Source organism: Leptonychotes weddellii, chromosome 1 (assembly GCF_054177405.1).
Source record: "Leptonychotes weddellii isolate Sample4059 chromosome 1, ASM5417740v2, whole genome shotgun sequence".
Lineage (NCBI taxonomy): Eukaryota > Metazoa > Chordata > Mammalia > Carnivora > Phocidae > Leptonychotes > Leptonychotes weddellii.
Window position 1 is genome coordinate 185,818,621 of NC_138369.1, and position 14,845 is coordinate 185,833,465.

General features: G+C 43.1%; 1 protein-coding gene across 1 annotated transcript in view; it reads right to left on the reverse strand.

The window, feature by feature from the left end:
• Window positions 1–14,845, reverse strand: part of HLCS (holocarboxylase synthetase) — a 173,702-nt gene that overhangs the window by 136,663 nt on the left and 22,194 nt on the right. Inside the window, exon 3 of the mRNA XM_081799902.1 lies at window positions 162–433. Within this exon, the coding sequence (XP_081656028.1) occupies window positions 162–433 (272 nt within the window). The remainder of the gene's footprint in view (window positions 1–161; window positions 434–14,845) is intronic.

A 14,845-nucleotide genomic window follows, 5' to 3' on the forward strand; every position in this document is an offset into this window, starting at 1 on the left:
TTTCTCTTCCTACATTTTACCTCTTCTAGGACCACCTTGCTTTGCTAATGGGCTTATTGAGAGTTCCCCTTCGTTTCTACCCCTTCTCCCCCAACGCTGGTCTGACAGGAGACTCCTCTGGACTCCTCTGAGCAGGTGCACAAAGTCTGGCCAGAACTTACCCGTCCAGAAGGTTCATTGTGGTAGGCGTCACTTCGGCAAACAGAATTACTTTTCCAAGTCGCTTTGTCTGCAGATTCTGTCGGTAGATGTCTAAGTTAAAATTTTCTGAAGAGAAGGCCTCCACGTCAGTCACCACAGGTAGAGCAGATGGACTGATTTCTATTTCAGACGTGTACGATGAAAGAAACTTGAGGGAGAGCTTGCTGGATTTTATGACTCCTTCAGGATCCACATGCTTCCCCAGCCACTGCATAAGAGGATCCCAGATGTCCTGTGTTATTAAGAAATGAAAAGGTCGTCATTTGGCATTACAAGAGGTGATGGTAGCCTTTCCCTAAAATGCCACTTTGGTAATGTAAGTACTTCCTAATTCATGACCAGGAGGAGCTGGAGTAACATATTCCAAACATCTGTGCTATCATATAGTAAACAATAAGTATACGAAATATGCTTATACCAGAAAAATACACTTGTCCCTTGAACAATGCAGGCTTGAACTGCGAAGGTCCACTTATGCTCGGGCTTTTTTCAATAAATACAGTACAGCGCTGTAAATGTATTTTCTCTTCCTTACGCTTTTCTTAATAACCTTTCCATTTCTCTAGCTTACTTTCTTGTAAGGAGACTATATATAATACACATAGCACACAAAATACGTGTTAATCGACTGACTGTTTATGCCATTGGTAAGGTTTTCAGTCAACAGTATGCTATTGCTAGTTGAGTTTTTGGGGAGTCAAAGTTATATGCTGTGGATTTTCGACCTCCCTGGCAGGGAGCGGGGTGGAGGGGGGGGAATTCTCCTAATTCCCACACTGTTCGAGGATCAACTGTAAACTGTTCAGAAGCCAGGATCCAAAGAAATAAATGCACCTTATTAAACTTTCTATCCTACATTATATCGTAAATCCTTAAAAGTCTTCTCCGGCTCTAGAGTTCATTAGTAATTCTCTAGTCTGTGCCTTTTGCAGGAAATTTACAGCTTTAAACTTTCGCCCCTCAAGGAAATTCATTATCCTACCTCGGGAAATACTGTAAAATGCCAGAACAGAAGTCACAGAACACAAGGCCCTAAGATAAGAGCATCCGCTCTCCCCCTCTGGAGGACCTCTACCCCCTCTCCTAGACAAGCTGACCCCCACCAGCCACTGACAGGTCACCAGCAGGGGGAACGTGACTTTTACATGGGGAAATAATGGGGAACCCAACAGCGGCCTCCACTTTGTCCAAATGTGGGTCCAGGGGGGGTTGGGAGGGAGGCAGAACCTACTAGAAACCTTGCCTAATCCAGAACAGAGCTCTCTATTCCAATCCCTACAACAAGAAGGGGTCTTGGAGCCTCCAGCAGGCTGCAACTTCTTCTCAGGCCGTGGGCGCCCCACCCTGGAGGGACCTCCCTCCGGGGTGGGGTAGGAGGTGGGGCACCAGGGAACTACGGGATCAGGGGAGTCATCACCCTGAGAGGCCAACACCAAATGTATTAAGATCAGAGAGTCACAGTAAACACAGATCTAGGCTCTTAGGCCACCTTCATGCAAATGTTGGGCCTTTCGAAAGAGGAAAGGTGCCCTTCTGTTAACACAGGGTATGCCCCAAAGCTGCATGTGGCCGCAGAGAAGCAGCTTCAAAGACGAAATTTCACTGAACTAAATTCAACTAATGGACCATTAAAATGTACTTCCACTTGACGAAAAATATAGAGGACAGAAGAACAAGTTAAATAACCTCGGGAGGAAGGAATCAGAAGAAATCGAGAAGGTGAGATATTTCACAAAACAAGAATTGGCAAGTCAATGTCACAGGGGCCCCAAAGGCAGAAGGGGGGTGGGAGGGTGAAACCCCGTCTGGATGAGGAGAGACGTGAAAGACACTATCAAATACAGTGAGTGGCTCTTTACCACATTCTGGTTTGAACAATTGAGCTGGAAGAGACATTTTGAAACAATTGGGAAATTTGAATCTGGACAGTATGGATCAGACAACAAAGATTCACTGTCAGGTCCAGTAGGCATGATAACGGTACCGTGGTAATGTAGAAACACAGCCTTAATGGTAGAAATGTGTATGTGTCATGGTATCTGATGAAGCAAATAAGGCAAAACACTAATAACTGTTAAATTTAGACCATGTGTATTTGGGGTATCTGTCACACTATTCTCTCTATTCTTCTCTAGATTTTAAAACTATCATAATTAAAAATAAAACAAAATGGGGGCACCTGGTGGCTCAGGCGGTTAAGCGACTGACCCTTGGTTTCGGCTCACATCACTATCTCAGGGTCGTGAGATTGAGCCCCGTGTCGGGCTCTGTACTCGGTGCGGAGTCTGCTGGTCCCTCTCCCTCCCCTTTTGCCCCTCTCCCCACTCACACACACACTCTTTCTCTCAAATAAATAAATAAAATCTTTTTAAAAAGTAAAAAAAAAGATAAAACAACACACACACACAAATGGTAAAATAAATACTATTATAAAAATATCAGATTCAACTAAAATGTTTTGTCAATCCATTCATGCGACAAATATTATGATATTATGGGGTGCCTACCACCATATGGTAGACTTTCTTATAGGTTCTGGACATTCAGTAGTGAACAAAGGAGCCAAAGTTCCCATCCTCAAAAGGCTTATATCCTAGCATGAGAGTCAGATCATTTTTATAAAAATTCATCAGCACAAGACATAGAATGTTAGTCATAAGTGCCAAGGAAGAGACGATAAGCAGAGAAGAGAGATAAGAAGTGTTGGAGATAGGCCATCGTGGGGAGGGCAGATGAACCCTGGGGGGAGGGAAGAAAGGAGGGTCGGACAATGTAACCCACACAAGCCCATAGCTCTTCTCTATTTACATAGAGGATTCCAAGGAGGAGCAGAGGCCCAAACGGGAGCATGAGGGAGGGAAGTGCCCAGAACGCAGAGAAAGCCAGGAGGTGGCCAAGGAGCCCAGAGGACAGAGGTAGAGGGGCACCCACGCCGTGCAAGGCCTGAAGGGCCACAGCAGGGACTGGGGCTTTCACTCTGGGGGCAATGAGGAGCCCTGGAGGCTTCGGGAAAGGGAGTGTGGTGACCTCCCGCGGTCACAGTCACCGCAGGATCACTCACTCAGCAAACTGCCCTGAGCACAGATTAAGGGGGAGCAAACACATGGGAGCAGACAGCAGTCAGGAAGCCTCTGAAGCTCCCGGGAGGGAGATGCTAACACCTGGACAGGTATCACAGCGGCCATGAGACTGACGTAGAGGCCGCAAGATGCGCTGACAGATCACCCTTGGGATGTCAGAGGGAATGGGGAGTCAAAAATGAGCCCAAGCAACCAATTCACCCAACTTTATGTGTAAGACAAGGAAATAAAGGCTTACTTCTCTTAAAAAAAAAAGAGCCCAACATTTCTGGCCTAAGTACCTGGAAGGATGGAGCTGCCCCCGGAAATACTGAGTGGGGAGGGAAGGAACAGGTGTGGACCGGAAGAGCCGGTTCTGGGCACATCACATGTGAGACACTGGTTAGAAACGCACAGAGGCAGCGAATAAGCAGTAGGACACGTGAGTCAGGGATCTAGGGGAGAGGTCCACACCGAGGACATAAATGGGGGATCTCCAGACTGCGGATGATAATCTGAAGGCAGGAGACAGGCTGAGAGCAACGAGGGTGTGACTGCAGATGAAAAGTGGGTTGCACCAGTTTCCTGGGGCTGCCACTACAAAGTGCCACAGACTGCGGGGCTTAGACAGCAGAAATCTACCCCCCCCCACAGTTCCAGAGGCTGGAAGTCCAAAATCAAGGCGTCGGCAGGGCCACGCTCCCTCTGAAGGCTCTAGGAGAGAATCTGTTCTAGGCTCCACTCCTGGCTTCTGGTGTTGCTGGCCATCCTTGGCTCCCTTCCCTGCGTCTGTGTCTCTTGTCCTCTTCTTCAAAGGACACTAGCCATATTGGATGAGGGCCAGCCCTAGTGACCTCATCTTAACTGGATTATGTCTGCAAAGACCTTATTTCCAAATAAGGACACCTTCACAGGTTCTGGAGATTAGGACTTCAATGTACGTTCTGGGGGGACAAAATTCAACCCACAATGGGTGTCAATGCTTAGATGTCAGGGAGATGAGGAGGAGTCTGCAAAGGACACTGAGAAGGCAAAGGAAAATCAAATGTGCATGCATAGGGTGTGGGAGCTCCCTGGGAATTCTGGGGTCCAGTTTCACAGGCAGCTAGGAGACAGGAAGATGATGGTAGGGCAGTAAGAAGAGGGCTGAGCAGTAACCACTGGACTCTGCAAGGCAGAGCCCATTGGGTGCAGGCAAGTCTGATGTTATTAGGGGAAGGAAAGAAACCACAGACTCCAAGAACAAAACTTTGGCAAACTTTTTTTCCTCTAGGGGAAAAAAAGACGGGGGCAGTGGCTACAGGGAGGAAGGGAGTCCTCCAAACAGGTATGGTTTGGTTAAATGAGAGAAATAACAGCATGTGTTTTAATGATGACGTGAACTGTCCGATCCAGAAAGGTAACAGGTGAACAGGTGAGGACTGGATCCCGATGCTCAAGCAAAAAGGTCAGCTTCAGGAGCAGAGCCCTCCAGCACTGGGATGGACAGGGTTCCACATCGCCTGCTTCCAGGAACCAGACACCAGCCTGCTTCCCCACTGGGTTGCAGCCCTCCCTCACCCCTGCTGGCTGCATAGCCATCCAGGACAGCCCTGGGAACTCAACTATGCTACCACTATTCTGCTCCCAGGCTGGCAGGGAGGTAGGAAGGAGTCCCGGGCTGAAGGCTGCTGACATCATCTTCGGATTCCTTCTGTCTTTTTACTCAATAAAGAAACAGCAAGATCATCAACTAAGAGTGAAAAGGAAGAAAGAGGTTTGAGAAGGCAGAGTGAGAAAATGAGGAAAGCAGGGAAAATAGAAGGAGCAAGTGGAAGTGTTCAGGGTCCACTCCAGGTTAGTGTTTCTGAATTCAGAGTGAGCAGGTGACCCAATGTTGTGCTTCTATCCAGCCACACTCAGCTACAGAGCTACATGGAATAGGCTGAGAGGAAGCTGAGGGGGTACATAAAGCAGCAAAGTAGCTGACCTACTGCAAAGGAGGCCCTGATGGAGATATAAAGATAAATAATAGGATAAGCCTGGCCTAGAAGCTCACAACTCAGTGCGAAGGACAGCAAGAGGAGCACTCCAGGACAAAACAGGAGAGGACAGTTCCAGAGGGAAAAGCAAAGTGCCCAGGAGGAGTGCAAAATAGGAAATGCTTCTGTTTGAACAAGCACCAGAAGTTGTCAGAAGCGAGCTGAAGTGAGCTACCAGAAGCTACAGCCCTAACTTTCCATCTTTGCATGAAGAACTAAGATAAATTTTATTTTTTTAAAGATTTTTATTTATTTATTTATTTATTTATTTATTTATTTATTTATTTATTTATTTGAGAGACAGAGCACATAAGCAGGGGGGAGCGGCAGAGGGAGAAGCAGGCTCCCTGCCAAGCGGGGAGCCCGATGATGCAGGGCTTGATCCCAGGACCCCAGGATCATGACCTGAGCCCAAGGCAGCTGCCTAACCAACTGAGCCACCCAGGCAACCAACTGAGTCACCCAGGCGCCCCTCAAGATAAATTTTAAACTGAATAATCCCTGTTCACTGTTATTTCTTTGATATAAATTCTATTGGAGGAAGAAGACAAAATGAATAAATAATATACAAAAGTAACCCTCTGTTATGGACTGAACATTTGTGTGCACCACCACCCCCCACCCACCGAATTCACATTGAAATTGAAATCCCCAAGGTGATGGCATTAGGAGGTGGGTGGAGCTCTCCTGAATGGGATATGGGAATGGCCCTAATAAAAGCAACTCCAGAAAGATCCTTCACCCTCTCCACCAAGCAGGGGCACAGCAAAAAGACAGCTCTCTCACCCCAATAGAGGGTTCTCACCAGAACCAAACATGCCAGCAACCTTGATCTCAGACGTGGAGACTCCAGAAGTGTGAGAAATAAATGTCTGTTGTTTAGAAACCACCTGGTCTATGCTATTCTGTTTTAGCAGCCTGAACTAAGATACCTCCAAACCTCACATCTGGCCATTAGTTATAACAAATGCCTTAAACTTTGGTCAATGCCCTTAAGACATAAAGCGAACAGATCTGAATTGCCTTTATCAAGTTCCCCAGGACAGTCAGATGTCATAAAGGCATCACAAAGGCTAATGACACATACCGGTGAATAGGTTAAATCACAGAAATAAAGGGAAAATAATCCAGATAACAAGTATTTCTTAACTAACTGCAGTTTTCATTAACTCAAGCAGAGAGTTAAAGGGTTATTCAGCAGCTACAGGCAATGTAAATTTCCATTCGAAGTCGATGAAACCAAAAAGAAACAGCTAGCACCAGGTAACACTTTCAGAATGGGAATAAAGCAGGGAATCTCCTCTGGAGTGAATTATCCAACGGGCCACCTATACGTCATTCATCTAAGAAATATATATGGAGCACCCAGGATGTCTCAAAAATAGTACCACAGCATAAAGAAGGGCGGAAGGACAGGTATGTATACGTATGACTACAACCTACAACCTAGTGACAAGTGCTTAAAAAACGCATTCAAACTAGTTAAATATACACATCCTTTGGCAAAGTGGGTCAACCTGACCCCTCAAATGTAACCACTTATTCTTATTTGCATACAAGTTAGGAGCCAGATTCTCAAGGAATTACATTATCACTTTATGTCTACTAATCACTAAAGTAATATCCCCAATTATTTGTTTTTGAAAGCAATACTTAAGAGATGCACAAACATGCAAAATAAAATCGATGAAAGCAAGGCACAGGGGGTTTTGTTCTTACACGTCTTTCACATACTCTCTCAAGACTTACCCAGAGCCAAAGAAATTATGCAGAACAAAGATAATCTAAAAGATACAAAATGAGACCTGGAACCTCTTAAGAGGGATGACTGTATACCACCTATAATTCTCCTAAGTATTTATATTCACTGTAGTGAAATACAACTTTAAGTCATCAAGTAAAACTGAGTACACAAGACACACTTAGGCTCCTCCTCCCATCACCTCTGGACAAAGGAATAAAATTCTGGTTGCAAGACATATCAAAATTACTACCTGTTTGATGCCAGTCTGCCTGATACGTCCTCTCAGATGCACTCAAGTTACAATGACTTACTATAGAAGTAGCTGCTAACATATGTAGGAAAAAAGAATTCATTCATGATTCTTGGCTTAACTCTACTAATGACAACCAATGCCGTATGGAAATGCCACTCCTAAATCTATCATTTTCTGAATTCAAATACCGGACTGTAACAAAAATGTCACTTCTTTAGGGAAGACTTCTCTGACCCACAACCCTCCCAATCTACATTAGAACTCTTATTCATAAACAGTGACTTTATAGCAATTATCAAATTGCAGTTCTATAATTTATATAACCATTTATTCAATGTCCCACTGTCTTGCTAGAATGTAACCTCCATAAAGACAGCATATACACATTTCTGTCTTGCTCCCAACTGTATCCATGGCAGCCAGCACCAGATCTGGCAAATAGCCCATGCTTAATAAGCATTCATTATACAAATGCACATTAAATTCCTTCTGAAGAAAAACTCCACCAGTTACACATATATATCTGTATTCCAAGAGGTAAAATGCAAAAAAAGCACCGATAAGCAACGGTCTTGATATGGATACATAAGCCTCAAAAAGAAATCTGAAATCTTTGAAAGCTGCTTCAGTCCTATTGAAAACAAAACAACTGCTATCAAATTTCACCACAATGAAATTCATAAAAGCCTCCTAATTAGTGTTATTTTGTTAACATTTAAACCACAAGAATTTAGTATTTACCTTTCTCTAAGATTTCAAGCTTATTGAATACAACTCAGGTAAAACCAAAAACTGAATGTTCTATAGTCACATAAATGCTGGCCCTTTGAATTAGCCACAGCAGTAGGGTAACACTAGCCAATCTCAAAAAAGGTGAATATGGCTTTATTTCTTATTGGGACATGTTGCATACAACAGGAAAACCCCAAGGAATCCACACACAAAAAAAGCACTTGACTAGGAAGCGAGCTTAGCAAGGTTGCAAAATACAAAGTCAATATACAAAAATTGGGTGTATTTCTATATACTAGCAATGAATACTTGGGAGTCTGAATTTTTTTTTAAATACCATTTTCAATGGCGTCAATATATCTGAAACATTTAGGGATAAATTAAACAAAATGTGTGAGACCTGTACACTTAAAACTACAAAACACTCCTGAATTAAAAATTTTAAAAGCCCTAAATAATTGAAGAGATATACCATGTTCATGGATCAGGAAACACAATACTGTTAAGATGTCAATTCTTCTCCAAATTGATTTATGGATTCAGTGCAATCCCAATCAAAATCCCAGGTATTTTTTGTAGAAATTGGTAAGTTGATTCTAAAACTTGCACAGAAAGGGAAAAGACCTAGAATGGCCAACAATTTTGGGAAGAAAAGAGTTGGAAGTCTTACAAAATCTGATTTCAAGACTTATCCTAAAACTGCAGCAATCAAGACAGTATGATATTAGTATACAGATACAGATTACTGAAATGGAATAGAGGCCAGAAATAGAGCCACACACACATATTCAATTGATTTTTGACAAAAGCACCAGGGTAATTCACTTGATAAAGGATCATCATTCTTCCTTTCTTTGATATTTTACTTATTTATTTGTCAGAGAGAGAGACAGAGAGCACACAAGCAGGGGAATCAGCAGGCAGAGGGAGAAGCAGGCTCCCCGCTGAGCAGGGAGCCCGATGCGGGACTCGATCCCAGAACCCTGAGATCATGACCTGAGCCGAAGGCAGACACTTAACCGACTGAGCCACCCAGGCGTCCCAGGATCATCTTTCAAAACACAGTGCTGAAACAACTGAACATCCATATGCAAAAAACAAAACAAGACATAACAAAGGTGACCCTTACACCTTCTCAGTACACAAAACTTGAAATGAACTGCAGACCGAAATATGAAACTTCCAAAATAAAATAAATGAGAGAAACTTTCTTATCTTGGGACAGGTAAAGCCCTTCTCAAATAAATCAAAAGCATGAACCAGGAAAGAAGAAAATAATAAGCTGGATTTCATTAAAATTAAGAATTGCTGCTCACTGGGGCACCTGGTGGCTCAGCTGGTTAAGCATCTGCCTTCAGCTCAGGTCATGATCTCAGGGTCCTGGGATCGAGCCCTGCATCGGGCTCCTTGCTCAGCAGGGAGCCGGCTTCTCCCTCTGCCTGCCACACGCCCTGCTTGTGCTCTCTCTTTCTCTGCCAAATAAATAAATAAAATCTTTAAAAAAAAAATTGCTGCTCATCAACAGATAATGTTAAGAAAAATGAAAAGACAACAGACTGAGAGAAACTATTCTCAATACATATATCTGGCAAAAGATTTGAATCCGTAACATAGGAAGAACTCTTAAATCAGAATTATAAGAAAACCAACAATTCAACATAGAACATCAGTGACAAGATTTGAACAGACACTGCCCAAAAGAAAACATCAGCTGGCCAACGAGCACATGAAAAACTGCTTAGCATCATTTGTCACCAGGGAAATGCAAATTAAAACCACAATGAGTTATCACGACACACCCACTAGAATGGATTAAATTTTAAATTCGGACAATATCTAGTTTTGGCAAAGAAGTGATAACTGGAACTTTTGAAGATTACTGATGTCAATATAAAATGGTACAATGAGGGGCGCCTGCATGGCTCAGTTGGGTAAGCGTCTGACTCCTGATTTTGGCTTAGGTCATGGTCTCAAGGTCTTGAGATGGAGCCCCATATCGGGCTCCACACTCAGCGGGGAGTCTGCGTCTCTCTCTCTCTCCCTCTCTCTTTGCCCCTCTCCCTACTCATGCTCTCTTTCTCTCCCTCTCTCTCCCTCTCAAATAAATAAATAAATCTTTTTAAAAATGGTACAGTGATTCTGGAAAACAAGTTGGCAGTTTCTTACTAAATTAAACACACACTTACCATATGACCCAGAAATTCTATTCCTAAATATCTACCCAAGAGAAATAAAAACACACATCCACACAAAGACTTGTACATGAATGGTCATAGCATAACTTTACTCACAATAGCCAAAAATTACAAACAATCCAAATGTCCACTAACAGATGAACGGGTAAATAAGTTATGGCTTATCCATATGATGCAAACACTACGTGGCAATAAAAAGGAATGAACTACTCATCTATGCAACAACATGGATGAATCTCAAAATCATAATGCTGGTTTTTAAAAAAGAGAAGACAAAGCAGAGTATATACAGTATGATTTAATTCAGATGAAACTTCAAAAAAGACCAACAATGAATCATGGAACACTACATCAAAAACTAATGATGTACTATATGGTGACTAACATAACATAGTAAAAAAAAAAGACCAATTTAATCTATATAGTGATAGAAAGCAGATCCAAGACTGCTGACGTTGGTCATGGGGGTGCAGAGTGAATGATGGCTGACTGAGGAAAAGAAGGAGGGAATCTTGCAGGATACTGGAATGTTCTATATCTTGACTGTAATGGTGGTTACTCAGACATACACATTAACAAACCCTACACTGAAATGGGTGCATTTTCTTGAATATAAATCATACTTAAGTTGATTTTTTTGAAAAAAATGTAAATAATAACAAGCTCCTACAACACTAAACGATAACTGAAGTCCATGAGACTCCACAGTCACTCACGCCCAAAAAAAACACCAGTATCCCAACTTCTGAAGAAATAAATGCTTACTTTTACACTGAGTGCAAATACACAGGAGTGGCTACTCTAAGGTTAGTTAACATATTGTAACCTCTGCTACGGGCAGTGCAACTAAGATCAGAGGCATACAATTTTCTGTGTCACATCACATTAGAGCATTTCACCCCATCTCTCGTCCTATCTGCTACGTCCACCCATCTAGCAAGATCCACTGGGTGAAATGCAGCCACACCTCTAACTCAGCGATGGACTCAAAATATTTATTGCCATCTGTTTGTGTGCGGGTGCTCCTTTTCCCAAGAAACACCAAATAACTGATCTTAACCAATAAAGGTTTTCTATCTCAGAGAACATTTGCCTCATTGTAAATAATCGAATTAGTTGTGCTTCACTCATAACAGTGTCCGTTGCTAGGCAACCAGAAGTGGGCAAATCAGAAAATGAAGCCACAGAGACATGGAATACAAGCTCTTTTTATGGGTGTCTCATGCTCTGTTGAATACTCTCAGGAAAACAGGAGCAGATATTCTTCTACTCTCACAGAATTTTTTTTTTTTTAAGATTTTATTTATTTATTTGACAGAGAGAGAGATAGCGAGAGCAGGAACACAGCAAGGGGAATGGGAGAGGGAGAAGCAGGCTTCCTGTCGAGCAGGGAGCCCGATGCGGGGCTCGATCCCAGGACCCTGGGATCATGACCTGAGCCAAAGGCAGACGCTTAACGACTGAGCCACCCAGGCGCCCTAACAGAATTTATATGAAGCGACCCAATTCTTGGTATTAGTATTTTCCGAACAAAATATTCACAGCCAATTTCACATTGACTGAGTGTCTTCGCACAAGTGACCAAGGCACACAGCGTAGCGGATCTTTATAATCAAAAGATGTCCCTCCTGGAAGAGCAGGACAGTTTTTGGTCCTGACCTCATTTAAGAGAGGGATTGCTCATTTGGCAGCCTTCAGGGTGGACTTTTATTCTGAGCACCAGTACCAAGCAGAGCAGGGTCTAAGATGTGTTCTCCTCCTTACCTGACTGGTCCCCTATGCAGATGCTTCTGTCCCAGCCCCACTGACCCCATTGCAGTCTGATCATCCCTCGCCTTGTCCAGATTCCTCTTTGGATAGCACTGCATCCCAGTCTGGGTTCCCAAGACCCCTGCCTTCCTGTGTCCCCAAATATGCTCAGCCACCAGTCCTAAGCATTGTTACCCCAGAATGAATGGACTGGACCTGGAGGGGCTTGTAGCTTTAGTGACACACTGCTGAAACCAATCCATCCCCACAAGCATCCAGGTCACCCACTGCCAAAAGACACCCACAGGCCAAAATGAACCCACAGGAGATGTCTTTTATTTGGGCCACTCATTTTGAACTAGTTGCTAACTCTTAAAAATCACGACATTTCACATCAAATATCCTGTTGCTTTGGAATAAATGGAAACTCTTTCCTACATGGCAGTAACTGGTTGGGGCCAAGCAGCATGGCCCTCATTACTTGGGGACACACTCTCCCGCTGGAATCTCAGATGCCACCTCTTCTTCCCCATAGGCATTTGGGTTGGAGACCACTCATCTTGGTCCTATATCAAGTCTGGCATCAATGAAGCAGGATCTCTCATGGGGCCCTCAATGATGCTTCTTTCTAGTTAGGTCCATCTTAATTCCTCAGAGTGAGTCTAATGATACTGAGTCTCAAGATAGAAGGGGTCCAATTTGACAGGTCCTCAAAAGTAAAAGGAGTATTAACACATGGTCCAGCAATTCCATTCCCAGATGTATACCCAAAAGAAGTGAAAGCAGGGACACAAACAGATACTTGAACACCAATGTTCACAGTAACATTGTTCACAATAGCCAAGTAGAAATAATCCAAGGGTCGACAGCCGAATCAACAGACAAATGGACAAATGAAATGTGGTTTATGCATACAATGGAGTATTAATTAAACCACACAAAGGAATGAAGTTCTGATAGATGCCATGTCATGAATGGACCTTAAAAACATGATGCTAAGTGAAATAAGCCAGATGCAAAAGGACAAATACCATGATTCTATTTATGTGAAATATCTAGCACAGGCAAATTCACAGAAACAGAGAGTAGAAGAGAGGATATCAGGAGCTGAGGCGAGAAAGGAATGGGGAGTCATTGATTAATGGGTACAGCGTTCCTGTTTGGTGAAATGACAGTTTTGGAAATAGACAGTGGTAATGTTTACACAACCTTGTGAAAGAAATTAATGCCACTAAATTCTACACTTAAAAATGGTTAAGAGCGGGCGCCTGGGTGGCTCAGTTGGTTAGGCGACTGCCTTCGGCTCAGGTCATGATCCTGGAGTCCCGGGATCAAGTCCCGCATCGGGCTCCCTGCTCAGCGAGGAGCCTGCTTCTCCCTCTGACCCTCCCCCCTCTCATGTACTCTCTCTCATTCTCGCTCTCTCAAACAAGTAAATAAATCTTTAAAAAAAAAAAAAAATGGTTAAGAGCAGGGGCAGAGCAAGATGGCAGAGGAGTAGGAGACCTGGATTTTGTCTGGTCTCAGGAATTCAGCTGGATAGGGATCAAACCATTCTGAACACCTACGAACTCAACAGGAGATTGAAGAAAAGAATAGCAGCAACTCTCTGAACAGAAAAGCAACCACTTTCTGGAAGGGACCCAACAAGCGGCAGATCCGGGGAGACTCCCCTTCCTCCCCTGGAAGAAGCGGCACGGGAGCGCACCGCAGGGATCTGCTGGGTTTGGAGACTCCACACAGGGTCGGGTGCCCGAGATAGAAATGCTCGGTCACAGGCTGGGTGAGCACAGAATGCGGCCGGAGACCGGGGAGGCAGGAGTGAGTGACTGCTTTTCTCCAGGGGCTCACTGAGGAGCGGGGCCCCGAGTTCTCAGCTCCTCCGGGGCGGAGACTGGGAGGGCGCCATTTTCACTCTCGGCCTCCAAAGCTGTGCGGAAAGCTTGCAGGGAACAAAACCTCCCGAGAGCAAACCCTAGCAGATGACTTAGCCTGGACCGGCAAGGGCGGGGCAATTCCGCCTCCGGCAAAGACATTTGGGAACCATGGCAACAGGCCCCTCCCCCAGAAGATCATCGAAAACAGCCAGCCAAGACGAAGTTTACTGATCAATGAGAACGGCAGAACTCCAGCGCTAGGGGAATAATGCACATAGAATCCCTGGCTTTTTTACCATGATTCTTTAGTCTTTCAAAGTTAATTTTTTAAATTTTCTTTTTTTCTTTTTTTTTTAATTTTTCTTTTTCCTTTTATCAACCAACATCTTATCATTCCCTTTTTAAAAAAATCTTTTTTTATTTTTCATTCTTAGAGTCATATTCTATCCCTTCATAGTAGTTACCCTTATTTTTGGCATATATATATAAATTGTTCTCTCTTTAAAATTTTGAGATACAGTTTCTTCTAACAGATCAAAATATACCCTAAATCACCAGCGTATGACTTTGTTCTACTCTCCTGCCCGATCACATTCTCTCCCTTCTTTTTCTTTCTTTCTTTTTCTTTAAATCCTCTTCTTTCTTTTTTCAAACAACTTCTTATCAATTCCTTTTATAAAATTTTTTATAATTTTCGTCTTTACAGTCATATTCCATCCCTTCATCATATCAACCCTTATTTTTGTACATATACAAGTTTTTCTTTCTTTAAAATTTTGGGAGGCACTTTCTTCTAACAGACCAAAATACACACAAAATCTAGTGTGTGGCACTGATCTATACACCAGCCTGATCATATCTGATCATATTCTGTTTTTTTTTGTTTTGTTCTGTTTTTGTTTGTTTTTATCTTTTTCTTTTTCTTTTTTTTTTTTTTCTTTTTCTTTTTTCTTTCTTTCCCTTTCTTTTCCCCCAGCTTCAGGTCTTTTCTGATTTGTTTAGACTATATTTTCT